Source organism: Zalophus californianus, chromosome 15 (genome assembly GCF_009762305.2).
Source record: "Zalophus californianus isolate mZalCal1 chromosome 15, mZalCal1.pri.v2, whole genome shotgun sequence".
Classification (NCBI taxonomy): domain Eukaryota; kingdom Metazoa; phylum Chordata; class Mammalia; order Carnivora; family Otariidae; genus Zalophus; species Zalophus californianus.
In genome coordinates, this window is record NC_045609.1 from 34,779,769 (window position 1) to 34,806,868 (window position 27,100).

Sequence of the window (27,100 nt, forward strand, 5' to 3'; positions counted from 1 at the left end):
TTTGCATGGGTGTCCTAATAAGTTGCTTTCCTGGGCATTAGATGCTAGGACAGAGTGAGGGAGGTAGAGAGAGAGCCATGGGAAAGCCTGTATGGATGGTCCTGGGTGTCTAGGGACAAGTGTGAAATGCTTAGAGCTCAGGGAAGGTGGAAAGGACTCTAGGAAAAGACATAGGCATTGAAAACTGTGTTTCTCTGATTTTAGGTATAGGCCTAGACTGAATAACACTAAATAAAACAAGCTGAGGTGGTTCATTTGGTTAAGCATCTGCCTTTGGCTCAGGTCATGATCTCAGGGTCCTGGGATCAAGTCCCACGTTGAGCCCCTTGCTCAGGGGGGAGCCTGCCTTTCCCTCTGCTGCTCCCCCTGCTTGTGCTTTCTCTCTCTCTGACAAATAAATAAATAAAACCTTTAAAAAACACACACACACACACACACACGAGGCTGATGTGCTACTTTTTACCTGGAACATGGCTCCACTTTCCTTCCATCAGTTAAAATTCTGCCTGTGTGCAAAATATTCCCAGTTAAGTGAATAAGAGAGAGTGAACGAGAGAGAGAGAATCAGAATTATACAGAGCATTTTAATCAGAATGGAAATCAGTAGAGCAGTGATAAAGAGCATGGTCTCTGGAATCTGACATCTGGTTTGATTCTTGGTCCTTCCTAGCTGGTGGTCTTGGAACAGTTGCTTATTGGCCTCTGCCTTTGTTTTCTCACCTATGAAATGGGTATAATAATAATGCCTACTTCAAAACAGTGTTCATTTCATGAGAAAATAAATATAAAATTGGTAGCTCAGAAGTCTTCAATAAATGTTAGCTGTTATTACTATGGTACTGTTTATCCTACTGTCGACCCCTACTCTGCTCCAAATGCAGCAACTACAAATTAAAGAAGACAGGGGTGCCTGGGTGGCTCAGTCGGTTAAGCGCCTGCCTTCGGCTCGGGTCATGATCCCAGGGTCCTGGGATCGAGCCCCGCATCGGGCTCCCTGCTTGGCAGGAAGTCTGCTTCTCCCTCTCCCGCTCCCCCTGCTTGTGTTCCCTCTCTTGCTGTCTCTCTCAGTCAAATAAATAAATAAAATCTTAAAAAAAAAGAAAACAGAAAGATAAGGTATATTGGAGAACAAGATAAACATCTCCAGGGACTAACACAGGAAGGAAACATGCAGTTAGACTCTGGGTTCAGGAGCTGGTGGAAATAACTGCAGGGGAACTGGAGTCCTACAATGGATGAAACTAGGAGCCGGGTGCGGGTAAGGGGGGTGGGGGGTGGGAGGGGCCGGATGAAAAGAAGGCTTAGTGCCTTTGCTCCTGGCTGCTGCTTTAAAAAGCTGTGGACCTGAAGAGGCCGCACAGAAACGGCTGAGCGGCCAGATGGCTCAGAGTTGGGAACCGTAATTTTCACACTGTCACGTACTACAAGAGCACCAAGCTTGGAGGTCATGTGATCTGGAAGAGGGGTAATCTATCTCAAACCACCAGAAAGACAGGAAGGGAAAGTTTGAGCCTGCAAACATAATGAGGAAGAACATTATTTAAAAAATAAGCACAACCATCAGGAGATTAATTCACTCAAAATCTAATGGAATTCCCAGCAATTTCAAAATGACTTTTAAAGGGGTGCCTGGGTGGCTCAGTCGTTAAGCGTCTGTGTGCCTTCGGCTCAGGTCATGATCCCAGGGTCCTGGAATCGAGCCCCACATCGGGCTCCCTGCTCCACGGGAAGCCTGCTTCTCCCTCTCCCACTCCCCCTGCTTGTGTTCCCTCTCTCGCTGTGTCTCTCTCTGTCAAATAAATAAATAAATAAATAAAATCTTAAAAAAAATGACTTTTAAGTATTTCAGAGATCCTTAAAGGAGTAGCCATTAAAAAATGTTATGATTCAAAAATTAATAGATATGAAATAAATAGCTATATAAGAGAATAAATGGAGTTACTGAAATTAAAACAAAAAACTAGGTTGATCAAACTCTACACCAAACATATTTGAGGGGAAGATTAGTAAATTGGGAGATAGTACTGAATAATTCACCCAGATGTAGCATGCATGCTGATTTCAATACCTTTTCTAGAATAGAGTAAGAAAATATGTACAGCAATTTTTGTGTAAGAAATTCTTACCTTCTCAAGGCACATCAGTTTGGTTACTTGTAACAACAGCCTCTGGCTATTTAGCTACATTTAGTTGCTAGTAAATCCTGCCATTTTGCTGTTACCTGCAAATGCAGGATTATAGATATGAAGGTAGTCGATGTGATCATTAATCACTGATCACTCACAAAATTAGGACTGATTAGAAATGATATTGAAGTGATTACTTGGCTATTTGCCTTCTATAGGCTGAGGCTAGACTTTAGTGCATCCCTAGTAGAACCATTTCTAAGTCTTTAAGGGACTCAATTAACTAATATAACTGGTAACTCCAGCCAGATATGACTCATTCTAGGAATGCATCTCTTGCCTCCATTGTCCTCGGGTATATTGGATTTGTTTTTCACATATGCCATCTTAATATAACAAGAAAGATGTCATTTCTCAATCCCAAGCCAAAATCACCTGAGCCCAATGGAAGAGATTTTCCACATCCATGTATTATTAGTTTTGAAAATACTTTGATTGGAACTGCCTAGGTTACATACCCACTATTGAGCCAGTTACTATATCAGAGGTGGGGATTTTGGCCAGCCTTGGATATATTCTTACGCCTCATCCTGTGTGTCATGTGTGCCCGTGTGGATGTGGGTGGGTTTGTGAGCCAGTGGTGTTTGTATGTATGGGGTGTAGATGGAGTTCAGGGGGGTACTCTAATAACTCCACCCGGGCCTTAGAAAAATCCATAGCATAGAAAACCCCATTTTTATAGCATGTATAGAAAATATTTGTGAAAACAAAGGAACCATACCCCTACTGATAATCTCTTTCCTCAGGGTGTAGCCAAAGTCTGTCTTTATAAAACTCTCCTAATCATCCAGTTTGGAAATGCCTCTTCTGGCTGTTTGTTCTTTATACTTTGCATTACTGCTGTGCATAATGTGCATGTGTTATCTCACTGCTGCTTGAAGTCAGGAAGCTAGTTGAATAACTCTTAGTGCCTCATAATTCATTACTTCATTGCAATGTAACAGGCTCTAAACTTTTGTTGAATAAATGAATTCTTTTTTTTTTTTAAGATTTTATTTTTTGACAGAGACAGAGAGAGATAGAGAGAGAGGGAACACAAGCAGGGGGGTGGGAGAGGGAGAAGCAGGCTTTCCAAGGAGCAGGGAGCCCGATGTGGGGCTTGATCCCAGGACCCTGGGATCATGACCTGAGCCGAAGGCAGACGCTTAATGACTGAGCCACCCAGGCGCCCCAGCGATACTATTCTTAATTTTGTAGTGTACTGTGTAACATAATGTACTATGTAACCAAAGGATAATACCACAAATGGTCTTTTAAAGAAAACTGTCTCTGTTGACTCATCTAGGAGGGGGTCAGTTGAAAACAAAATACAGCAAAAGAATCAAATTCACATGTCTTAGGTTTTTCTCAAATTCTTTTAAGCTTGATATAGCAATATAAACTGTTTTACGCCCTGAGCCCTAGAGCTGAAGTTTGAAAAACCATGTAACTTTTTGAGTAAACAAGTTGAAATACAAGAGAATTATTTCCTTTAAAAATAAACAGTTCAAATATGTTGTCTTTGAAGTTAACCACATTAGAGATTTGAACATTTTCTTGTTTTATAGGCATGACTGAGGGAAGTCTTAGGTTCCTCCTAAAATAGTTTGTCAGAAATTGTTTTTCCTAAAGAGAGATGAGACCTTAGTTATCATTTTTACTTCTTAGTTCTGTTGAAGATTAAAGCTGTTAAGCTGTAGAAGTGTTGCAGGCTTACACCCTCAGTTATGTCTCTTTTCTCACACACTCAATGAACTGACTATATTCCGTGTTAGCATGGGATAGCATGTTGACGCACATGAAAGTATACTGACAAAATTCTACAAGTTTTACATAGCACATATCCAAATGTATAGACCTGGGTAGTTATATTTGAAATATTACAATAAAACATAGTTACACTATTTAATTCAGTAAGTATTACTCAATGTTTAGTATTAAAAATAATACTTTAGTAAAAAAGAAAGGGAAAGATTTGTCTTTCGGGGAGGGGTGTATGGGGAGTATAGGTTCTTCTCTGCATGGTAGGTTTGACTTCTTTGGGTCTTTCCCTATGTTTGAATATTGTAAGGATGCTCTATAGAAAAATATAGAAACTTCTAGATTTACACTTACAGATCTTTAGAATTGGGAGAGATACTAAGATTTCTTGGCCCAGCTTACTACATCAGGCAGGAATCCCTTCTTTAGTACTCCTTTTCCCCTACTTGTGTACCGTTCCTCCCCAAGATTCAGCACAAATAAGGGAAGAGGAGTACATTTTTCCACGAATGGAAACATGTACACACCAGAGACCTTTGACTTATGTGAAGCTTGAATAAACTACATTCCTGAGAAGATTTGTTAATATCCCATAGATACCAAGTCCAATTCAGAGCTCTTTAAATGATCTGCTGACCAAGGTGTTGCATCTTTATACTCATAAAACAGGTCTATACTCATTAGCAGGCTCTCTAGCCTTTCGCTTTGAGAAGCTATTCCCTTTTAGAAGTGTTTCCAAAGACTGCTGGAAAATGCTGATGGGAGGGGGGATAAGAACAGGGGTGGGAGGTGATGACTGAGTGCAAATTCCCTGGTAGGGTGGTACCTCCCAGAGCTGAAGTTTCCTGCAAATTATGGAGTTGGGGTGTGAAAACAATAGCATATCTCAGCCAAGATGTGCCTCTGAAATTTTAATTTACAATTTCATATAATTTTTAGAAACTCTTTGGACATGTTTTAGAATCTTTAGATTATTAGTGCTTGATGAGGTACTTAAAATCAGTCTAATATTTACACTGTACAGTTGAGAGAATGAAGCCCAGAGAGGTTAACTGATAGTCAGGTAACACAGCTAGTTACTTAAAGCTGTCAAGTATTTGAGTTGAGATTTGATCCCAAGTCATATCCTCTGGAACAAGAAATGAAGTATCTGTTTTCTTTGAAGTTTTTTGTTTGTTTGTTTTGAGATAAGAATAACGTACTTAAAGATTTTATCAGCTGCTTTCCCTTACCTTTTCTTACTGATCCTCGCATGAACGTAACGGTCTTCAGCTGAGGAAATAAACACAGAGAAGTTAAGATTCCCTAAGTAGGGAGCTCTCAATTCACACTCAGGATGTAGGACTCATATTTCCTGCTGTTTACATTACATTTATGAAGCTGTAAATTGAGAACTTGTCAAACTGAATTGTGTGTGTTCTAGATAAGCACACTATTTAAATAAATTCTGTGGCACTGTGTTTGGTAACCTTGTTTAGGTTTTTGTCTTTCAAGTTCTCTTATTGACATGTATGTAGCCTACCCCCCTCTCCCTAAGAATAAATACTATATTCCTTTGTGAGATATACTTAATGGTATGCTTTGCAAATGGATTAACTCCTTAAACTTGAATTTTTAGCAGATTTCTTTTCAGCCACTTTTTTTTAAATTTTATTTTATTATGTTACGTTAATCACCATACATTACATCATTAGTTTTTGCTGTAGTGTTCCATGATTCATTGTTTGCATATAACACCCATTGCTCCATTCAATACGTGTCCTCTTTAATACCCACCACCAGGCTAACCCATCCCCCCACCCCCTCCCCTGTAGAACCCTCAGTTTGTTTCTCAGAGTCTATAGTCTCTCGTGGTTCGTCTCCCCCTCTGACTCCGCCCCCTTCATTTTTCCCTTCTAACTATCTTCTCTCTCTCTCTCTTTTTTTTTTTTAACATATAATGTATTATTTGTTTCAGAGGTACAGGTCTGTGATTCATCAGTCTTACACAATTCACAGTGAATTTTGAGCAGATTTCTAATTAAAAAGCATTGAGCAAACCAATTTTGCTTATGTTTAAGAGTTAAAATGTTCAGTTAAGAGAGCAATTTCTAGTAAGTTTTAATTTACTTTGGAGATTTTCCACTTTCCCCTGATATTAATAGTTTCAATCTTGTCTTTAGCATTATCAATTATAATAATATGAGGTAACTATTACTGATTAGAAAGTTTAATATGCCCAATATTACACAGTTAGTGAGTGGCAGAGATGGGATTCAAACCTGAATCTGTCTTTTTAATTAAAGATTTTTCATAATTAGCTATAATATTCAGATATTATAACCAACAGCAGCCGGAATCAATGGTGATTTGTATGATTAAAAAAATTAAGCACACCCTTTGCTTCAAAAAGTATTCCTATATTATACATGAAACAAGTACTTTTAGAGTACAAATCCTCTAAAAAGCTATTAATCTTTTAATACTATCAGTAATTTGAAATCCTATGAAAATGTTCTACCAGATCTGAGATGGTAGTGATGAGAATTCCTTTTCATTAAAAATGACCTGCAGGGGCTCCTGGGTGGCTCAGTCGTTAAGTGTCTGCCTTTGGCTCAGGTCATGATCCCGGGGGTCTGCCTTCAGCTCACGTCACGATCCCAGGGTCCTGGGATCGAGCCCCGAGAGTCAAGAGTCCGAGAGTCGGACTCCCTGCTCTGCGGGAAGCCTGCTTCTCATTCTCCCACTCCACCTGCTTGTGTTCTCTCTCTCGCTGTCTCTCTCTGTCAAACAGAACCTTAAAAAAAAAAAAAATGACCTGCCAATAATAGTCATTATTAGCTTTGAACCTCATATAAATAATAATAAAGGCAACCTTTTAAAGGAAACGAAATGTTCCGTTAGCCTACTTTTAAGAATAGGACCACAACATTTCATTAAATTCAAATGGTATTTAAAAAACCTCAATTTCATAATGCTTGATAATCACAGGAAAAAGGAAGTGGGAAGAGGGTAATAGAGATCTATGAACAGGAAAGGGGAGGTAAAAGGTGATAAAAAAGAAAAAGGCTCGATTCTGTTTAGCTATTTCTGATTTCTAACCTCCAACCTCAGATATCTCATCTTTTCAGCTTTTTACTGAGCTCTGAGCTGTGAATGAGAGTTTGTGAGAAACTTCTTGTTATGAACTGGATACTATATTAAGGTTTTTGTCTAGCTTTGTATGTACCTGTGAAGTGAGTAGCATAGACTATAATGCTTTTCAAACTACATCATGGCTCAATTTGGTTGTAGCACAACTGGTATTTTATAAAAGGAAAATAGAATAGAAAATACCAGTGCATTCAATATGGTAAGCATTAGCATTGCTTTGTGAAACATTGTTTGATTAGGTATAAGTATAGCATACTAGGTTGCAATTAAAAATGTATTTTTCACAGTGAGTTTGGTTTTCTATACCAAAATTTAGTGGCTTAAAATAATAGCCATTTTATTAGAGTTCATGATTTCGTGGGTCAGGAATTTAGACATGGTTTGGCTGGTTGATTCTTCTGCTCCATGTGGTATTGACTAGGATTACTTGGAGGTATTTAGCTGACAACAGGTCTGGTCTGGAGTGTTCAGATTGTCCTTACTTAACTTGTCTGATGCTTTGTTGAGGATAGCTGGAAAGCTTGGCTCAACCCTATTCTCTTCCTCTCCATGTAGTTTGTGAATCTCTCCGTGTGGTTTCTTCAGCCTCTTAGTTGGGCTTCTTATGTGGCAATTCAGGGCTCCAAGAGACCAAGCCAGGAGCTGGCAGTCCTCTTAAGGATAGCCTGGAATCTGTTATAGCATCACTTCGTAAACCCTATTGGTCAGAGGAGTCATAGGCTAGCCCAAATTCAAGGGGAGGGGACATAGACTCTTGTCTCCAGGAAACAGGCCATTTTTTAATCTGCTACAATTATGGTAAAATAATTTTGGAAAACATGACTGAATTATATTTCCAAGCTTTTATTTCTGTTATTGCCCCTTGAAAGATGATTACTTTTTATAGTCCCCCCTTCCCCATTGGAAAATATGTCTAGTTTTGGTTTCAAAGTTCAGAATTTAACTTAAATGAATGTATTATTTTTCCATAAAATACTGAGTGTTTTTGGTTTTTGAAGAAAAGATACAAAACTTTCTGTGAAGTCTTAAGTTTTCTGACACTACCTAAAAAGTCTATTTGGCATGAGAAAGGAGCTGCCCTCTTATAATGCCTAAAGATTACATTTGGATTTAATAACCCGCTTCACATACAGGCCGTCTGAGGCTGTTATGTTTTTGTTGAAAACAGAAAGAGTGAGAAATCTGCTTCTGTTCCCTAGACACATTCCACCACTTTTCAGTAAAGAAAACAAAAACGTTGAATAAAAGAAAATGGAAAACCGTTCCAAAATTTATAAAACAACCAAGTAGAAATGATTATTTCTTAGGACATTTTTCAGATAAAACTCCATATTCAATTTGAGACCATATTTATTTTTACTCTTATAAAGAAAATGGTAGAGACTAGGAGTTAAAAAAGGATGTACCTAAGGTCTATATAAGTAAATTTGTTTTGGAACCTTTTGTGAACATTTGTGATTTCAACTTCTGAGTCTTGAAAGATTTTGATAAGCAAGGCCTCAGTAAGGCCTAAATTAGATTCACATAGCTGAATGTCTAGGAAGGGGAATTTACTTAGCTTGATAGTAAACTTAGCCACTGCTATTCATTGTGTACCCCTAAATTCTAGCAGAGTGGTTAAAACATGTTTTTTGTCAAAAACCACCCTTGTGATTTTGACAGAAATGAAATTGTGGTTGAAATTTTGAAAAATTAAGAGATCTAAGTAATTATTTTTGGTTTTAATTAAGAATCTTGGTTAAATTAAAGATTAAAATGGCAACTCATTGGCATTTTCATTCATTCATTAAATAGATTTAATCTATTTAAGCATGTATGGGAACAAAGGAAGTAATTTCTGAAAATATTTCATATGGTGTTCCATCGGGAAGCTCTCATTGGATCACTGCATCTTATGGGGGATATCATAGTGTGGTGTTCTGAAATTTGGGTATTTATAAAAGTCTCAGACTTATAGCAGACTTTCGGGGTTATTCCAGTGACACTATGTATGTACTGTAGTAATTAGCCCCAGTTCTGGAGTCAAACTACTAGAGTTTGGATTTCTGTTCTATAATGTGTGACTGGGCAAGTTATTTAACTCTGAGCTTTGGGGCACCTGGGTGGCTCAGTCGTTAAGCGTCTGCCTTCGGCTCAGGTCATGATCCCAGGGTCCTGGGATCGAGCCTGGCATTGGGCTCCCTGCTCAGCGGGAAGCCTGCTTCTCCCTCTCCCACTCCCCCTGCTTGTGTTCCCTCTCTCACTGTCTCTCTCTCTCTGTCAAATAAATAAGTAAAATCTTTAAAAAAAACAAAAAACTCTGAGCTTCAATTTCTTCGTCTGTAAAATGGCAATAATAAAACATTTCATATTTGAGAGATAAAGTGGGATAGTACTTGAAAGATATATATCATGGTGTCTGGGATATACTATGCAGTCAGTAAGTTTTACTTACTATTCTACTTATATACATACCTACAGCTGCTAGCAGTTGACTCCAAGAATGGTTCCTCTCTTGGGGTGCTGTTCAAATAAAACTGCATATTCAATTCTGGACATTTATTTGTAGTCTATCAATAGAAAACAATAGGCACGACGAAGTAAGAAAAATTAGAAGAAAAAATGTGTTTGGCAAGTCTGTATCTCCAACTGTAACTTCTCCCAGAGCTCCAGTCTTCTGAGCTTCTCTTGTGCCTTCTCCATTTTAATAAACAGCACCATTTACCCAGTTTAGGCCAAATTTACCCAATATATTCCAAAATCTAGGAGTTGCTCTTGATTCCTTCCTTTTCCTTAATCTCTCATATCTAGTCCTCCAACAGGTTCTTTCTGTCTCTGAAATGTCAGTCTTCTTCTATGTCCACCACTATTATTTGTCAGCTCTATTACTATAATAGGCTTCTAATTTGGTCTCTCTCTTTCATGCTCCTGTAGTCCATCCTCTACACAATAACCTAGGGTTATTTGAAAACAAAATTAGATCATGTTATTTGTCTGTTTAAAACGTTAAAACAGTGGCTTCCTGTCATGCTTATAAGAAAATCAAAACTTCGGGGGCGCCTGGGTGGCTCAGTTGGTTAAGCGACTGCCTTCGGCTCAGGTCATGATCCTGGAGTCCCGGGATCGAGTCCCACATCGGGCTCCCTGCTCAGCAGAGAGTCTGCTTCTCCTTCTCACCCTCCTCCCTCTCATGCTCTCTGTCTCTCATTCTCTCTCTCAAATAAATAAATAAAATCTTTAAAAAAAAAAAAAAGAAAATCAAAACTTCGTAGGCTCATAAAAGCTAACATGATCTACTTCTTGCTCTGACCACAACATTTCTTCTCTTCCTTGCCTTTTTTCACATTGCTCTTCTAGCCATCATTTTAGTGCTATCAGTAATGACCTTCCTCCACCTGGCTTTTCCTTGTCATTCAGTTCTCTCCTGCTGGAAGCCTTCCCTGACTATCTGAAGGACCTGTTCTCTACATTGATCTGCTGGTTTTAATTCTGTGCATAACACTTAGGATCATTTGATGTTCTTACTGTTGGATTATTCATCCATATCCCTTCACTAGAATGTAAGGGCAGTTCATGTTTGTGATTGTAGCTGAATCTCTAGTGTCTTGAGCCGTCGAGTAGCTGCTCAATAAATATTTGTTGAGTTAATGAGTGAATAATTCCTAAAAGCTTGTTTGTAAGTGCCATAGACCAGATCTGTAGTGAAATAAAAATAAGAAAAATCTATTCTATAGAAATTATACTTCGAAAGATTCCAGTAATACTTTGGGAAGAGCTGTTCTTTATTTTGTGATGTCCTTCAAACATTCTTTTAAAAATATTTTATTTATTTGTTTATTTATTAGAGAGGCAAAGAGAGAGCGAGCGGGGAGAGGAGCAGGGACAAGCTGACTCCATACTGAGTGTGGAGCCCGACCTGGGGCTCGATCTCATGACCTGAGCTGAAATCAAGAGTCGGACACTTAATCAACTAAGCCACCCAGGAGCCCCTCCTTCATACATTTTTATGTTAAAATGCCCTTTCTTCATGAAATGGTAGCGGTATTCAATTGTATAATTTAAAAATGTATTCTTGGCAGCATAAATATTTGGGTAGCACTGTTATCCTATACTTCAGACTAGAGGTTTTCTTTGAGATTCAGAGATCTGTAGTTCACTGGAAATAAAGAAGCACTGTGTAGGTGTTCCGGGGAGGGAGTTTTGCTAAGAATTTTTACTAAATAAAGTTCAGTCAGTCAAATGTTATATTCTTCAGATTCTCCTGGGAAACAAATGGTCAGGTTCCATTTAAAGATTATATTGTTTGAATATGTAATGTTTAAGTGAAATGTGACATAAGAATCTACAGCTAATAATTAAAAGAAAATAAAATAGTAGACCTTTTATATGTAATGTCTTTGGGGAAGAGTTAATACATTTAGCAGTGTTTCTTGGAATAATCTTGTCCGTAATGAAAGCTAACTAAAATTGTATTAACATTTATCAACTCTTTAAAGAAACGTGAGTTGTATTGAGACACAAGTGAACGTTTTTCTTTCGTTGGCCAATAAAAACTGAAATTTTAGGGCTTAAGATGTCACCTGTAACAAACTCCCTTGTGTTTCAGGTAAGAAAACTGATGGCAAAAGGTTATAATGTTCTTTGTTAGGTCTGGGATTAGAATTCCTATCTCCTTTTTCCCAGGTTCCTGAACCTTATGCTATGGCACACTACTTATTTTTAGGGAGACAAGAAATTTCTCTTTTTGGAGTAGGATATAAATGGTTTTAGAAGTATTATTTTATTAGCATCTTAATTTATAGGAAATGAGGAGATGTATTTTTAAGTAATATGCAGGGAAGGCATTCCATTCAGTGTTGTGACAGGTGGCCTCTTAAGGGCTATGCAGAGCTCTAAAAGTGGTATTTATGCTTTTAATTTTTGTCAAGTTAAGATTTAAAATTAACCAAGAAAATCATAAAGACATTTTATTTTTGTTATTCCTGTTTTAAACAGTCTTTATACATGAAAAGATGAGATGTGTAAAATAAGCCCAGTTCCTCCAAAAATAAAGTGTAGTTTTGATGGGTTGTGATTTAAAAAATACATTTTAAAAAACAGAAGGAATTACTTTTGTATTTTTAAAATATTTCAGAAATATAATTAAAATTTAATAATATGAAAATTTTACATTAATAAAACCAATATATAGTAGGAAGTTTGCAAGGTAGATCAATATGAAAAAGAAAGTAAAAATTACACATAATCCCACTTTCCAGAGAAACCCATAATGACATATTGGTATATTTCTTTCCCATCTTTTTTCTTTGCATAATGGCATGTATTTTTTTTTAACACAGTCAAGATCATACTCTACATTCCTTTTGTTTGTTTATTTTGCTTCTTCATTTAACATATCATGAGTATTTTCCTACATCCTTAAAAGGTCTATGAAAACATTTTGTAATAGCTCCAAAACATTCTTCTGCAATTTATTTAACCATTACCCTATTTTGGTTATTTAGAATATCATAAATTTTTTCTATTATTAATGCTGAAATGAATAAATGGGTGTACAAATTTTTGTTTACATTGTTCTATTTTATTTATGATAGTTGCCTAAAAAAGGAATTGGTGGCACATACTGCCAAAAAGCTTTCTAGAAATGTATTAATTTATACTCCCACTAACAATGTATGAAAGTACTTGTTTTATTGCACCCTTAACTGCAAACTGGTTGTGTTTGAAGAGAACTTTGCTATCATTTTTGGGCTTGAAGCATGTATGAAAGTACTTGTTTTATTGCACCCTTAACTGCAAACTGGTTGTGTTTGAAGAGAACTTTGCTATCATTTTTGGGCTTGAAGCATTTGTTGAAAAATGTAATAGGGTGGGTCTACGTATTTATTTAGGCCACCCGGAGGCACTTAGCTGTTCGGGGTTAGTTATCTATTTGTTTTTATAGTGGCTGACCAACCAAACTGTTAAATAAAATAGAGTATTTACTTATCTACCCAAGAGCAAACTGTTCTGACCCACTTATCTTGATGCACCGATTTAAGCCATAAGGAGGTACTGAAAGTTAGAAATTTCAGTTGGCTGCTTTTTCCCTGAAGTGAAAAGATTACATTTGAAATAAGTTACTTAAAAAAATTGATAAAAAAAAGTTTAAGTAGGGCGCCTGGGTGGCTCAGTCGGTTAAGCGTCTGCCTTCCGCTCAGATCATGATCCTGGGGTCCTGGGATGGAGCTCTGCATCGGGCTCCCTGCTCAACAGGGAGTCTGCTTCTCCCTCTCCCACTCCCCCTGCTTGTGTTCCTGCTCTCGCTGTCAAATAAGTGGCTTAGTCGTTAAGCGTCTGCCTTCGGCTCAGGTCATGATCCCCGGGTCCTAGGATCGAGCCCTGCATCAGGCTCCCTGCTCCACGGGAAGCCTGCTTCTCCCTCTTCCACTCCCCCCGCTTGTGTTCCCTCTTTCGCTGTTTCTCTCTGTCAAATAAATAAAATCTTTAAAAAAAAAAAACAACTCTTAAAAAAAGTTTAATAGTACTCATTAGCCCTGTGTGTGTGTGTGTGTGTGTGTATTTGCATGTGGGAGGGAGGGAAGGAAGGAGGGAGAGATGGGAAAAACTGGGTAGAAGAGACGGTAGGGGAAGATTAGAAAAAGAATAAAAGGCTTAGGAGAGAAAGAATAAAGATCTGCTTTTGCATGGAAAAACATGTCTTTACACTTGTCGCTACCTGATTGACTCTGAAAGGACAATCACACATGAGCCCTATTTGCTGAAATAACATTTTTATGTGTATATCTGCTGAAATGAACTCTGGTACCTAAATACATTTTAAAAGAATAAACTTTTTGAAAGTTGCATTGACTGAGTAAAAAACATTTAAAGTTTAGATTATTAGATGAAGAGGATGTGATATGGCTTTATTTTGATTAAAGATTTGAATATTGCAGACTCTTTAATGACACAGAATTCATTATATTTGTTAAAAAATAAAATTTCAAGTCTAGCTGTTTTGGTATCAAAATTAACTTAAAAAAACCTTTACTGTTAAAAATCAAAAGTGGGAATCACTGAAGTATTTTAGGCATGAGGAAAAGTGCATTTTATTTTTCATAGGACCAAATTCATTTTCATTTCTTTTTCTTTTTTTTTTTTTTTTAGATTTTATTTATTTGAGAGAGAGCAGGAGCAGGGAGGAGAGGGAGTAGCAGGCTCCCTGGCCCAACATAGGGCTCTATCCCAGACCCCTGGGATCATGACCTGAGCTGAAGGCAGAAGCTTAATCGACTGAGCCACCCCAGGCACCCCTCATGTTCATTTCATATCATGCTTCCCAGAGATGTAATTTTAACCCGTGTGATTATAACAAAGTAGTACTTACCTCATGTGCCAAGGGCCCCAATAGACGCTTTACTAGAATTTTTAATTTTCACAATGCCCTGAAAAGCATGTAATGGGTAAACTGAGGGACAGATAGGTTAAGACCAGCCCAAGGTCATGGAGTCAAGCAGAGGTTCCAAATACTGTCTTGCTACCTTTACAACCTTGCTACTTAACATGGCCCATGGGACCAGAAGCAATTGATTAGATCTGGGTGCATAAAGAACTGGCAAAATCTTGGCCACAGAGACCAACCCTTAACAAGATTCTCTCAAATGATGATGTATGCATAATAAAGTAGCACCATACTACATTGCATATTAAAAATTACATTGAGGTTTTGAAATCCTTTCTAAGGATTATTCCTGATTTGACTTTATTTAGTTCATGTGGGCTGTCAACATTTTCCACAAGAGGGGGAGGGAAACTGTTGAATTGTTCGTCTCCTTCACTTCAGATTGCTATTCTGCAGCTTCTTTGATTCAGATCTTTTTTAATCCAGAGGAACAACTGATTTGTCTGCTTGTGGGTATTTGGTCAAACTCTCGCTCAGCCAAGCATAGTTAGGTTTTTAACCGTCTTTCGTCCTGGACTAAACGCACCAGAGATATAGTCCATGGGTTCGTTCTGGATAGTCATTTACCAAATTAAAGAGAACAATGCTAAAAAAAGCATTTTTGAATGAAACTGGAAGTCTTGAAATATTTGGTGTTTTAGATGGTTAGCAAGGAACCACAGATCTTTATAAACTGGTCTCCCTGCTGATTTCATTTTGCGAACATAATTATTCTGTCAGAGGGGCAATGATAGGTAAGAAAAGAAGGAAGTCTAACTTGGACAGTAGAACAGCAATGTCCAGTAGAAATGTAATGCAAGACGCATATGTTTTAAGTTTTCTTGTAGCCACATTAAAATAGTAAGAAGAAACAGTTTAAATTAATCTTAATATATTTTATTTAACCCAGTGTAGCAAAGTATTATTACAACATGTAATCAATATAAAAATTATTACTGAAATACTTAATATTTTTTTTGTACTAAGTCTTGAAAAATTTGGTATTTTATAATTGCAGTGTCTCAATTTGGGTGCTAAATTTTCAACAGTTAAAAAGTGAGATATAGTTCAATGAAAACAAAATTGTGTTTGATGGAAAATATTTTACATTGCTTTGTTTTAAAATTTAATAAAATAAAAAATTCAGTTATTTCGATCACATTGGGCACATTTCAGTATCATATGTTGGGTTGTGTTTCTAATGTAACTGATTTCAGACCTATGGAATCGATCACACCCTATATGGTTAGTAAGTGAATGCCACTGGAGGCTGTAGTGTGTTAATATAAATATTACTTTACTGAGAATAAAGAGGGAATAAAGAAAAGCTGTTTAGGTCATAAAGCTTATAATGATTTTTCTCCCTCCCATCATTACCGCAGTTGAAATTTACCTGTCTTATTAGTGGTTCAGAATCAGTTTCTTAATCCTTTAGCCCCACTAAATTGTAAGGTTAAGGCCAGGAGTTAGGGTCCTTCCATTTTTTCCCCCCTCTATGGCATTAGATGCTTGCTTCAGAGCTTTGCATGCTTTTCAGAAAAGTGTGGTAAGCAGTATGAGTGGGCTAATTTGACCCAGAGGCTTTAAAACTTTGTATGTGTACCTGGATCACCTGGTACTCGCTAAAAATACCAGTATCTGGGCCCCACCTTTCTGGATTCTGATGCACAAAGTTTACAGTGGGCTCTGGACACTTCCATATTAAGCCGTTCTAAGTGTTTCTGAAGTCCAAGAACGTCTGGAGACCACCGGACTCAGCAACTGATTCTTAAAGGCTGCGAGTTCGAATTTAACACAACCTGCTGCTGTTGCCACGCATTCGATTTTCCCCGGGCTGAGGTTTTCCCAGGAGGTTGCTGCTTTTCTTCTGCAGATGGGTTTTCCAGGCTGTTAAACCCCATCCCCTCAGACTGCCCTGACAGCGTCCCTGTCCGAAGTCCTGTTAAAGCGACCTGAGCTTGCAGAGGTAGACCGTCGCCATGTGACTGACCGGTTGCCAGTTGGGGCGGCCATTTTTGAGGCGGGCACCCAACCTCATGCCCCATAAGCCGAGAATAGGGGGAACCTTGTTACTAAGACTCAAGATGGCCACCGCGCCCGCTAGCCACTGCACTAGCCAGCGCGCCAGGCAGCGGACACTAGACACGCGGGCGGTTCGCCTCGGCCGGAGGCGCGCCGGGCTCATCTCCGGCCGCCGGCCGTGGGCGGAGCGCCCGCCCCCTCCCGGCGCGACCAATCAGCGCGTGGGGCCGGCTCGGCGGGGGCCGCCGGCGTTCGGGGTGTGTGAGGACGCGCTCCCGGTCGCCGAGTGCCTGAGCAGAGGAGCAGTTGCCGTGGTACCTGCTGCTGCTCTTGCCGCTGCTGCTGCCGGTGCGGACGCAGAACATCTGAGGCGAGCGCTGGTGCGTGGGGCTGGAAAGTGAAGCCATGACGTCCATCAGGTAATGAGAGAGGGCGGCAGCCTGAAGTGCTCGCCTGCTGGGCGTTAGCCTCCCGACTGCTGAGAACTGTCGCCCCTTCTCTTGAGTGGTCTGCAACCTCCCCGTGGCACGGGTACCCCTTACGTTGGAGGTTCTCTCTGCACTTTTCATTTGGTCATTTCTGCTCTCAGAAGTTTTTGGGTCTCTTGCACATGGCGGAGCCCTGTAACTAGCCGCACCGCTGAGGTGACCCTCGCCCAGATTCCAGGGCTTGAAGTTTGCTTGTGTGTGTAGTGGGTTTCTCATGAAAAAAATGCAGCTGCCTCCCCCCCCCCCCCCAGGGGTCACCCAGCGCCTGAGGAAGTGTGACGTGGACCGTGTGTGGCTATGCCTGCATGTCATGCCTTCTGACAACTTCGTTGGTGGTGGTGAGCAGACCAGCATATTTGGCCCTGCTCTGATGCAGTTACATAGCCCCTAGGTTGCGAAATTGTGTGTCCCTAAAATGTTTGCTTATGACTGGAATTCGTATTCTGGCTCCCCAAGGTACCATCTGTTTACCTACTTGGATCTGAGAGTCATAAGTGAAATGACTTTTGTGAGATAGTAGGTATATAATGAGAGCCATGAACTGGAGACTTAACCCCAGTTGCTCTTCCAAAGTTGTGAAGGTTCGGGTTTTTTGTTTGTTTGTTTTTATTTTGTTAACGGGGACAGCTTAATGGTCCGCTCCACTTTCTGCAGGTAGCATTGACTGAATGTTTAACTATGCTAATGTGACTATTTATAGAAAGAGATAAATTGCTTTATTTACCCAGTGTTCTGAACTGCCTCTTTTAAAGTAGACCTTGGCGTTCATTGTCCCAGGGAAAGGGAGGCTCTAGCACAAATTGAAGAGAATAAACTAAATTAATTTTTGGCTTGTGAGCTGCCAACAGTCTAAGCCCTGATGATATCTCAGTGGCAATTTTGACTGTATAATATTCAAGAGATGACTTGGAAACCTAATCCTCAGGTAAGATAAGGTAAGATGCAATTGTGCTGAACTCGGATACAGTTTCTTTCTTAAATTATATAATTTTATACTAACATAGACAAAGAATACTTACCTCATTATGCAGAAGGAGAAATCCAGGTGCTAAAACTTGGGGACCTACTTCGAAAGGTTTCACAGTAAGTTATATCGGGATGTGGGAATCTAGCTTTTAATGCTAAGAGTGTTTTCAGATGAATTAACATCATGCTGTCAAACCAAGTTAATCTCCCCTCACCTCACTCCCACTTCCATTCCCATCCTTGCAGCCTGCTGCTAATTAGGAGTGTGGGTCAAATACTTTCTATGTTAAGAATCAATTCTTATGTGGGGGCGCCTGGGTGGCTCAGATGGTTAGGCGTCTGCCTTTGGCTCGGGTCATGATCCCAGGACCCTGGGATCGAGCCCCGCATCAGGCTCCCTGCTGGGCGGGGAGCCTGCTTCTCCCTCTGTCTCTGCCTCTCTCTCTCTGTCTCTGACTCTCATGAATAAATAAATAAAACATTTTATTAAAAAAAACCAGTTCTTATGTGGACTCAATTTTAATGGACCATTAGACAATGGTCCTGACTGCTCTTCAGTGGAGAAACACAAATCTAAAGCTTCTGTTGCTTGGCAAGTGACAACCGGAAGGGTGTTTTAATGTAGGGGTTCAATGGCTGTTGTGTTCAAGACTGAATTAAAGGTTGACATCAGCCTTATTTGACTTATGGAAGGATTGATAATTGCTAATAGATAAATTTTATGGTTGTTTCTTTAGATGTTAGTTTGTATTTTACATAGTCTTGAATTACAATGATGACCCCCCAAATTTTTTACTTTTTATTTTTAAAAGATTTTATTTATTCATTTATTTATAAACAAATATGATTTAATATTATATATAATATAAATATATATAATATAAATATAATTTAATAATATTTATTAGTTGACAGAGAGAGAGCGTGCACAAGCAGTGGGAGCGGCAGGGAGAGGGAGAGGGAGAGGGAGAAGCAGGCTCTCTCTGAGCAGGGAGCCCCCGTGGGGCTTGATCCCAGGACCCCGGGATCATGACCTGAGCCAAAGGCAGATGCTTAACTGACTGAGCCACCCAGTCACTCCGACCCCCCAAAATTTTTTATATGTTATCTAAACCAGATACCACATTTGCACCTGAGGAAACAGACCAAGAAAAGTTGAGTACCTTGTGCGAAATCATTTAGTGGCAGTTAGATATTGAATACAGATGTCCGTGATGTAGTGCATTGCATGATGCTTTTATAGAAACAATATACTTAAATTTCCTGAAAAAGCTGCTTCTATGGATAAAAATTGTCAAGTATTGTGAGAAACAATTATAGCAACTCTTCTGCTTTGCTCTAGTCCCCTAAGGAATTTGGTAACTTAGAACTTAGGTTCATGAGTAGGCAGGGAGACTACTGAAGTTGAAGCAACTCTATATGTGGTGGCAATTTTGAATGAATTGGTAATCCTACAGATACCAGCCATTTTCCACTGAAGACTGCATTTGGTGAATTTTTGTCAGTTTTAGTTTTCACAAACATGGTATTAGGCTTGTTCCCATTTTGTACCTAGTCTAACAGTAGCCCAAAGATAGGTATTATTGACCAGCTTTTACTGGTGAGGAGAGTGATCCAGATCACAAAATTATCCAAATCTGACTTTATGTCCAATGTTTTTTACACCACACTTAACATAATTGTTGCTAAATATAGTAATATGTAAGTCTTTGCAATGACAGAATGTAAGATTGGAAACCAGTGAGGACTAGTGGTCAGCATACCTGGGTTCTAACTGAATCATTTTTCTTGAGTGCACTGATTTTCCTTTCCTTTTCTTCTCTGGATATTTGTTTAATGAAATATTCAGTGATGATGATACTAATATGTATCTCACAGTGTTAGGTAGGTATGAAAGTGCTTTTAAATTGTAAGGCATTTTATAAATGCAGCGTTCTCTCATTAAAGCAATTTGAATCTCTTAGAGAATAGTGTTGTCTGAAAAAAAAGTTTAAATTTTAAATTTTTAAATAGGAAGCAAACTTACTCATCTGATTCCCTCCCTCGTTTTACATTTCAAGAAACTGAAGCTAAGAGATACTGCGATTTGTTTAAGCTCAACCCAGCAGTTGCAGATCTTGAACTAGAATCCAGATCTCTAGACACCTGGTTCAGTGCCCTTTACAATTTAGCATTCAGTTATTAGGAATTCATAAATAATGATTTAAATTAAAAGCATTTTTTAAAAAACTTAAAATCTTTGAATGAAATTGGCTGGAGATACTATCTTTTTGACTTACTTGTATTCTGCTACATCATTATTGATGAAGTCTAAATTTACAGCCTCTAAAACCAATAATCCTTGAAGAATAACTTTTGTCTTTTGTTATATATATCAGATTCCAACTGGTCTTTATTTGGGAAATGATAGAATATATTTGATAAATTGATGCTTTTGTCATTTTTAATTGGCCCAATAGGAAAGTTGATGCTTGAGTTAAATTCAGGAGACATCGAAAGATGTGCAGTGTTAGGACTAGATGAGAATCTTAGAGGGTGCTCAGTTGGTTAAGCGTCAGCGCGTCTGCCTTCGGCTTAGGTCATGATCTGGGGGGGGGTCCCTGGATCAAGTCTGGCATCGGGCTCCCTGCTCAGCGGGGAGTCCGCTTCTCCTCCCTTTACCCCTCTGCCTGTTCCTGCTCTCTTTCTCTCTCTCCATTAAATAAATAAAAAATCTTAAAAAAAAAAAGAATCTTAGAGGGCATTTTACCCTTTTCCTTTATACTGGACCTTGAGGGTCAAAGTGAAGGGTATGTCCTAGTTAGGCAGTGGTAGAGCTTAAGATAGAACTTAGGTCTTCTGACTCCTACTTTATGTACTTTTCACTGAACAACACTGTTTCAAAATACTGCTGTGAATATTGCCTTGTTTTCCTAACATCAGTGCCTATACTGGTTTTGGACATTGCTTTAGAACTTGATTTTGTGCCAGAAAGACTAGGAAAATGAGGTAGGAAGTCAGAGTGTTTGCTGTAGAGCTAAGGAACCCTATTCTTTGGCCTGTTCAGACAGGTCTGATTTGATCTATTCTGGGATTTGACATGACTGCCCTACATGATGATTCTGGAACTACTTTTGTGGGTTAGGCCTATATTGGAAAATTATGTGGGCTGTGGGTTGGGTCCTAGGGTATTTTTCTTCTAACACTCAAGACTTTTGAGATGCGTCCAGTAAGATCTGCCAAGCCACTCAGATGGCGAACATTCATATGGAGACTAAAATGTGGCTAAGATTGAAACTGCCTTGCTTTGTTGAGTTAGTTTCTTTGGAGCCTTTAAATGGAATTTTCAGACTCATTGTAGGACCTGTGTCTTTTATAAGAATTGTAAATTTCAGATTACTATGCAAACTTTTTTATGCTGTGGGACTTTTAGGCAAATGAGCTTTTTAAAATAAAATGAAATTGTTTCATTTATGAAATATTCTGAAGAATGAAAACAGAAATCCTTCTCATACAGAACTGAGCAATGTTGGGATGCCTGGGTAGCTCAGTTGGTTAAGCATCTGCCTTCGGCTCAGGTCATTTCCTAGGGTCCTGGGATCAAGTCCCACATTAGGCTCCTTGCTCAGCGGGGAGTCTGCTTCTCCCTCAGCCTGCCGCTCCCCCTGCTTGTGCGCTCTCTCTCTCTGACAAATAAATAAATAAAATCTTAAAAAAAAAAAAAAAAAGAACTGTGCAACGTTGTCAGTTGTTAATGCTCATATTTGTAAATAGGTCATCTTTGTTTGAAAAAGCATACAAGGTTTTCTAACTACAAATCTTTTCAGCCACAGTGTTGCTACAATAAGAACTGTCGAGAGATAGAAGCAAACCAAAATGATTGCCTAAACTGTTTGAATGTTAACCCTTTCCTGTCACATTGGTGCACGATCTTGTTTCTTTATCTCTTCATGCCTCCTCAGTTTTAAATTGTTATTTAAAAAATACTATAACAAAACAGTATGGATTTTTATTTTCAAATATCAAAGCTGGCTTATAAATAGGATGACCATATGTCCCAGTTTGCCCAGGACAGTCCTGGATCATGCTAGTTATCTTGGCATAATTATTAATAGCTCTTCCTTTATTCTCAAATGTGTCCCATTTGGGTAATAAACTATCTTGTCATCTGCTTGTGTACTGTAATAATTTTGTTGTAGTAGATTTGAAATAGGACCATAAGATAATGGAATATTAGCCTGTATTTTGTCTGGGTTTGGGTATTTTTCATCGGTCAGACATTTTTATTGTACTGAGAATTCTGGATGTCCAGATGTAATATATAAAACATGAAAGCACGTGATTTGAAGTTGGGAATCATTTATTTGTTGTATGACTTTTGGCAGGTTATAAAACCTTTCTGGGGTGCTGGGTGGCTCAGTGGGTTAAGCGACTGCCTTCGGCTCAGATCATGATCCCTGGGTCCTGGGATCCAGAGTCCTGCATTGGGCTCCCCCTGCTCTGTGGGTAGTCTGCTTTTCCCTCTGCCTACCACTCCCCCTGCTTGTGTGTGCGTGTGCTCTCTCTCTCTGTGTCAAATAAATAAATAAAATCTTAAAAAAAAAATAAAACCATTCTGAACCTCTTATTTCTGTTAGAGATAATTGCAATACCTACCCTGTGGGGCTATTGTGAGGATTTAAAGAGAACATAAAAAAAAATTACAGTAATATAAAAATATTTAAGCTACAAATTATACATGTTAGTCATGTCACATATGTACTTCTGAAAATTGAATTTAAAATGAGCAATTTTGGAGTGCCTGGCTGGCTTGGTCGGAAGAACATGTGACTCTGGATCTTGGGGTCATGAGTTCAAGCCCCATGTTGGGTGTAGAGATAACTAAAAGAATTAAATAAAATGAACAATTTTATCTAGTTTAAGGGAACTTACTATTTAGTAGAGCATAGACTATCTTTTATAAGTGTTTTACTGTAATGGGCAGCAGGGAATTAATAATAGTTAAAGATATATATGGAGATTTTTGGGGTGGGGAGGGCTGAAATGTCAACATTATTTGTATGCCGGAAAGAATGATCCTTTAGGAAGCAAAAAAACAGATGAAGCTGGACAGAGGGAAGAGTTTTTTTTGGTCAGAAAGATTTATTACTTGAGATGCCTGGGTGGCTCAGTCGGTTAAGTGTCTGCCTTCGGCTCAGGTCATGTTCCCAGGGTCCTGGGATCGAGTTCCGCATTGGGCTCCTTGCTTAGTGGGGAGCCTGCTCCTCCTTCTGCCTGCTGCTCCCCCTGCTTGTGCTCTCTCTGTCTCTTTCTGACAAATAAATAAAATCTTTAAAAAAAAGATTTACTACATAAGTTAGTGTCTCATTAGTAGGGAAGACTATAAACTTCTAATTTTTTGTAAAAAAAAAAAAGCTTTATTAAATAAGTTACCTTATCAGAGATCATTTTCTTGAGTATGCAAGAAGGCATATTCAGAATACAAATGCAAGAATTGGCCTTACAGAGCCTAAGGGACATAAATATTTCCTTATTCTATTCACTTGGCTAGTGAAAAAAATGTCAGTGATATAATTTACATACAGTAAAATCACAGATCCTAAGTTCATTGAATTTTGAATATGAATGTATATATTATTTATTTGTATAAATACAACTCAGGTCAATATATAAAACATGCATTTCCCCTTCCTCTTTTCGATAAATCCTACTCCCTCTCCCATCCAGGCAAACATTTTCTGATTTCTATTGGTAGATACTGGTTTGCCTGTTGTAGAACTTCATATACATGAAATTATACAGTAAGTATTATTTGTGTCTGTTTACTTTTATCTGATTACTTTTGTTCAATAATTTGAGATTCATCCATTTTGATGTGTATGTCAGTAGTTTGTTCCTTTTCATTGCTGAGCAATATTCCATTATATGGAGATAGTAACAGCCTGTTGGTGGACTTTGAGTTGTTTCTAGTTTTTGGTTACTATAAATAAAGTTGCTGTGAACATTTTTTTAAGCCTTTGTATGGACTTGTGTAAATACCTAGGTGTGGAATTGCTGTGTCCTAGGATAGATGTCTATTTAACTTTAGAAACCATCAAGCTTTTTCCAAAATGGAAAACTGAACACATTCCACATTCCTACTAGTGGTGTTATAAAACTTCCAGTTATTCCATAATCTTTTTTTTTTTAAGATTTATTTATTTGAGAGAGAGAGAAAGAAAGCACAAGCTGGAGGAAGGGCAGAGGGAGAGAAAGAAGCAGACTCTCTGCTGAGCAGGGAGCCAAACACGGGGCTCCATCCCAGGACCCAGGACCTAAGCTGAAGGCAGACACTTAACCAATTGAGCCACTAAGGTGCCTCCAGTTATTCCATATTCTTAACAATGTTTGGCATTTTTTTTTTTAAGATTTTATTTATTTGTCAGAGTGAAAGAGACAGAGAGCACAAGCAGGGAGAGTGACAGAGGGAGAGGGAGAAGCAGGCTTCCTGCTGAGCAGGGAGCCCCATGCAGAACTCGATCCCAGGACCCTGGGATCATGACCTGAGCCGAAGGCAGACACTCAACCGACTGAGCCACCCAGGCGTCCCTTGGCATTTTTTTATTTAGCCATTCTGGTGGGTTTGTAGTTGTATTTCATGGTTTTAGTTTTCAGTGCCCTGATGACTAATGATGTTGTGATTATATACCATTTGCTTATCTTTTCTTTTGAACTGTCAGTTTAAGTCTTTTAATGTATAGTTTGTTTTTTTTGTTGTTGCGGATCTGTAGTTCTCTTTATATTCTGGACACAAGCAATTTGTCAAATTTTACACACACACACACACGCTTAAGATATGTTAGCAGATGTTTTCTCCACACTCTGATCCATGTCTTTCCATTTTAGTATCTTTTGGGAGCAGAAGTTTTAAATTTTGATGAAGTCAAATTAATAGATTTGATTTATTTTATGATTATTACCTGTTCTTAGAAATCTTTCCTTATCCCTGTCACAAAATTGTGTAACTATTCTGTTACGTTTTCTTCTAGAAGTTTGAGTTTTATTTTTATTTTTTTCAGACAGAATTACTTAGGAAATATTTTATTGTACAAAATTTACATTTGTTGTATATAGTGAAAAGCATGGCAAAACAACTTTTGTTAATCCATTTTCTTTGAGATTTTTTGTGAAAAGTAAAGATTTATTTTCTAATACATTCTCAGATAATATAACTTTTTATGTAGTTGTTTTAACAGTTGTGTTGGTAATAAATGTCTTGTGACATAAGGTATAAAACTGAAAAAAGATAAAAAAAAAAGCACAGGGAGAAGACCACTGCCAAAGGGTAATCTCCATGAACTTGGCATTTTCCACTGCAAGGCAGATGCTGTGGGGTCATCACACTGTAAACATGGTTTGATTATCTGAAGCCATTCGTTAAGATACTCAACAAGACCTAATGCATCTGGGATATTGTCTCCTTCTGAAACAAATTTCAGCAGAACCACCGTTGGGATTTCTTTGGAACATCTGCGAAGCTGTAGATCATTAGGGTGATATGAATGCTTGAAAGAACAACTTTGGCACAGTTACTACTTTTCACCAGGAAAGCAGTTTTTCACAGAATGGCTTTGATTTATCCTTAATAAAAATGGATCTTAACTGAAGAGCCACTAGCTTCTTTGAAGGCAATGGACGTATTTCAGCATTTATACTGAGTTCTGTTGAGTTTTCTTCTGCAGCTGCATATGGATTGTTTCCAACCATTGGCACAAGACAATTGGTATAGAATAGAAGTAACCATTCTTACACATACTTAGTGTAGAAATAATCAAATCCATTGCAAGCTGTCTGACATTTCCAACAGATACTGCTGGCACTGGAAAGTGTAGCCCGTGAGTTCGGGGACCGACTCTCCACAGGGAACGAATATGGTCTCACAGAAGTGGGAGAAAAGGGTGAGCGCGGGCGCTGCGCCACGTGGGTGCACTGGAGTCCCCAGAGCTCCTAGCGACCAGTTTTATAGTTTTAGCTTTCACATTTACATCTATGATCCATCTTAAACTATCTTCTTGCCGTGGTGTAAGAGTTTCCTGAAAGAGTCGTCAGTTGATTAGATCGGTGTAGGTTTTTTCCAGGACTCACTGTTTTGATCCGTTGATCTGTTTGTATATTGTTAGGCTAGTACCACACTGTCGTAATGTAGTTTTGTATGATTGGTATTTTTTCTTTACCTTTTTTATAGAATTCAGTAATGAAGCTATCTGGGCCTGGAATGTTTTTTGGGTAAAAGGTTAGAAGATTGAAAATTTTTTTAAAAAGGATTTATTTATTTTAGAGAGAGAGAGCCTGCGGGTATGTGAGTAGCAGGGAGGGGCAGAGGGAGAGGGAGAGAAAGAGAAAGAATCCTCAAGCAGACTCCCCGCTGAGCTCAGAGCCCAACACGGGGGCTCAGTCCCAGGACCCTGAGATCATGACCTGAGTTGAAATCGAGAGCTGGCTGCTTAATCGACTGAGTCACCCAGGTGCTCCAATTTTTCCACATTCTTGCCAATACTTGTTACTGTCTCCCAGTCTTCGCTGAGTGCTCTGTGTGCTTGTAGAAGCATATGTTTCACACTCAGGCAGGCTTACAACTCTGCCATAACCTTTATTTCCTGCTTGTGCAGAGGCTTATGGTTCAGAGATGATTGCTTAGGACCTTTCAGGTTTTTCTTGAGCATGCCACAGCTCTGGGCACATGTACATGGCCTTCTAGATTCTCAGGAATATTCAGAACTTTTCAGAACCCTTTATGGATATCTCATGCCCCCACTTTTCCTTTTAAGTTTTTTGGTTAGCTTCTTGTTTGGGCCAACTGCTTCAGAAGCTGGGATGTTAAACAATTGCAGCTGATTGTTTTTTGACAAATTCCCCTGGGGAAAAGGCTGTTAGAGCTGGGCAAGCTCTGAGGTCAAATAAGAAGCCTCAGGAATGGGGTTTTTTAGGGAACTCCTGTAAGCTCAAGTAATAGCAGTTCTCTGAAAATAGGGCTTTGAAAGAGCTCCAGTCCTCTTCTGACCCCTCCAGTAGCTACTAGGCTCCTGGTTTTCACTGTGTGTGTGTGATTTTGCTTTTTAAAGCTACCATCGAGCTGGAAAGAGGAGGATGGGGATAGGGCAAGTCAAAATGGCACAAAGCTTGCTGTTTTTAATGATATTTGGCCT

The 27,100-nt window shown here is 38.8% G+C and overlaps 1 protein-coding gene and 1 pseudogene across 6 annotated transcripts in view; one reads left to right on the forward strand and one right to left on the reverse strand.

The window, feature by feature from the left end:
• ADK (adenosine kinase) overlaps nt 1–27,100 on the forward strand; it is a 490,160-nt gene that overhangs the window by 4,702 nt on the left and 458,358 nt on the right. Inside the window, exon 1 of one of the 6 annotated variants that reach the window (XM_027595866.2) lies at nt 16,719–16,901. The exons of 4 other annotated variants lie outside the window; for them this stretch is intronic. In XM_027595866.2, coding sequence (XP_027451667.1) covers nt 16,888–16,901 — 14 coding nt within the window. In that variant the 5' untranslated portion in view covers nt 16,719–16,887. Of the gene's footprint in view, nt 1–16,718; nt 16,902–27,100 lie in introns of those variants that run through there. One more of the 6 variants, XM_027595869.2, reaches the window with a different exon arrangement.
• Nucleotides 25,103–25,821, reverse strand: LOC113923724 (annotated as a pseudogene).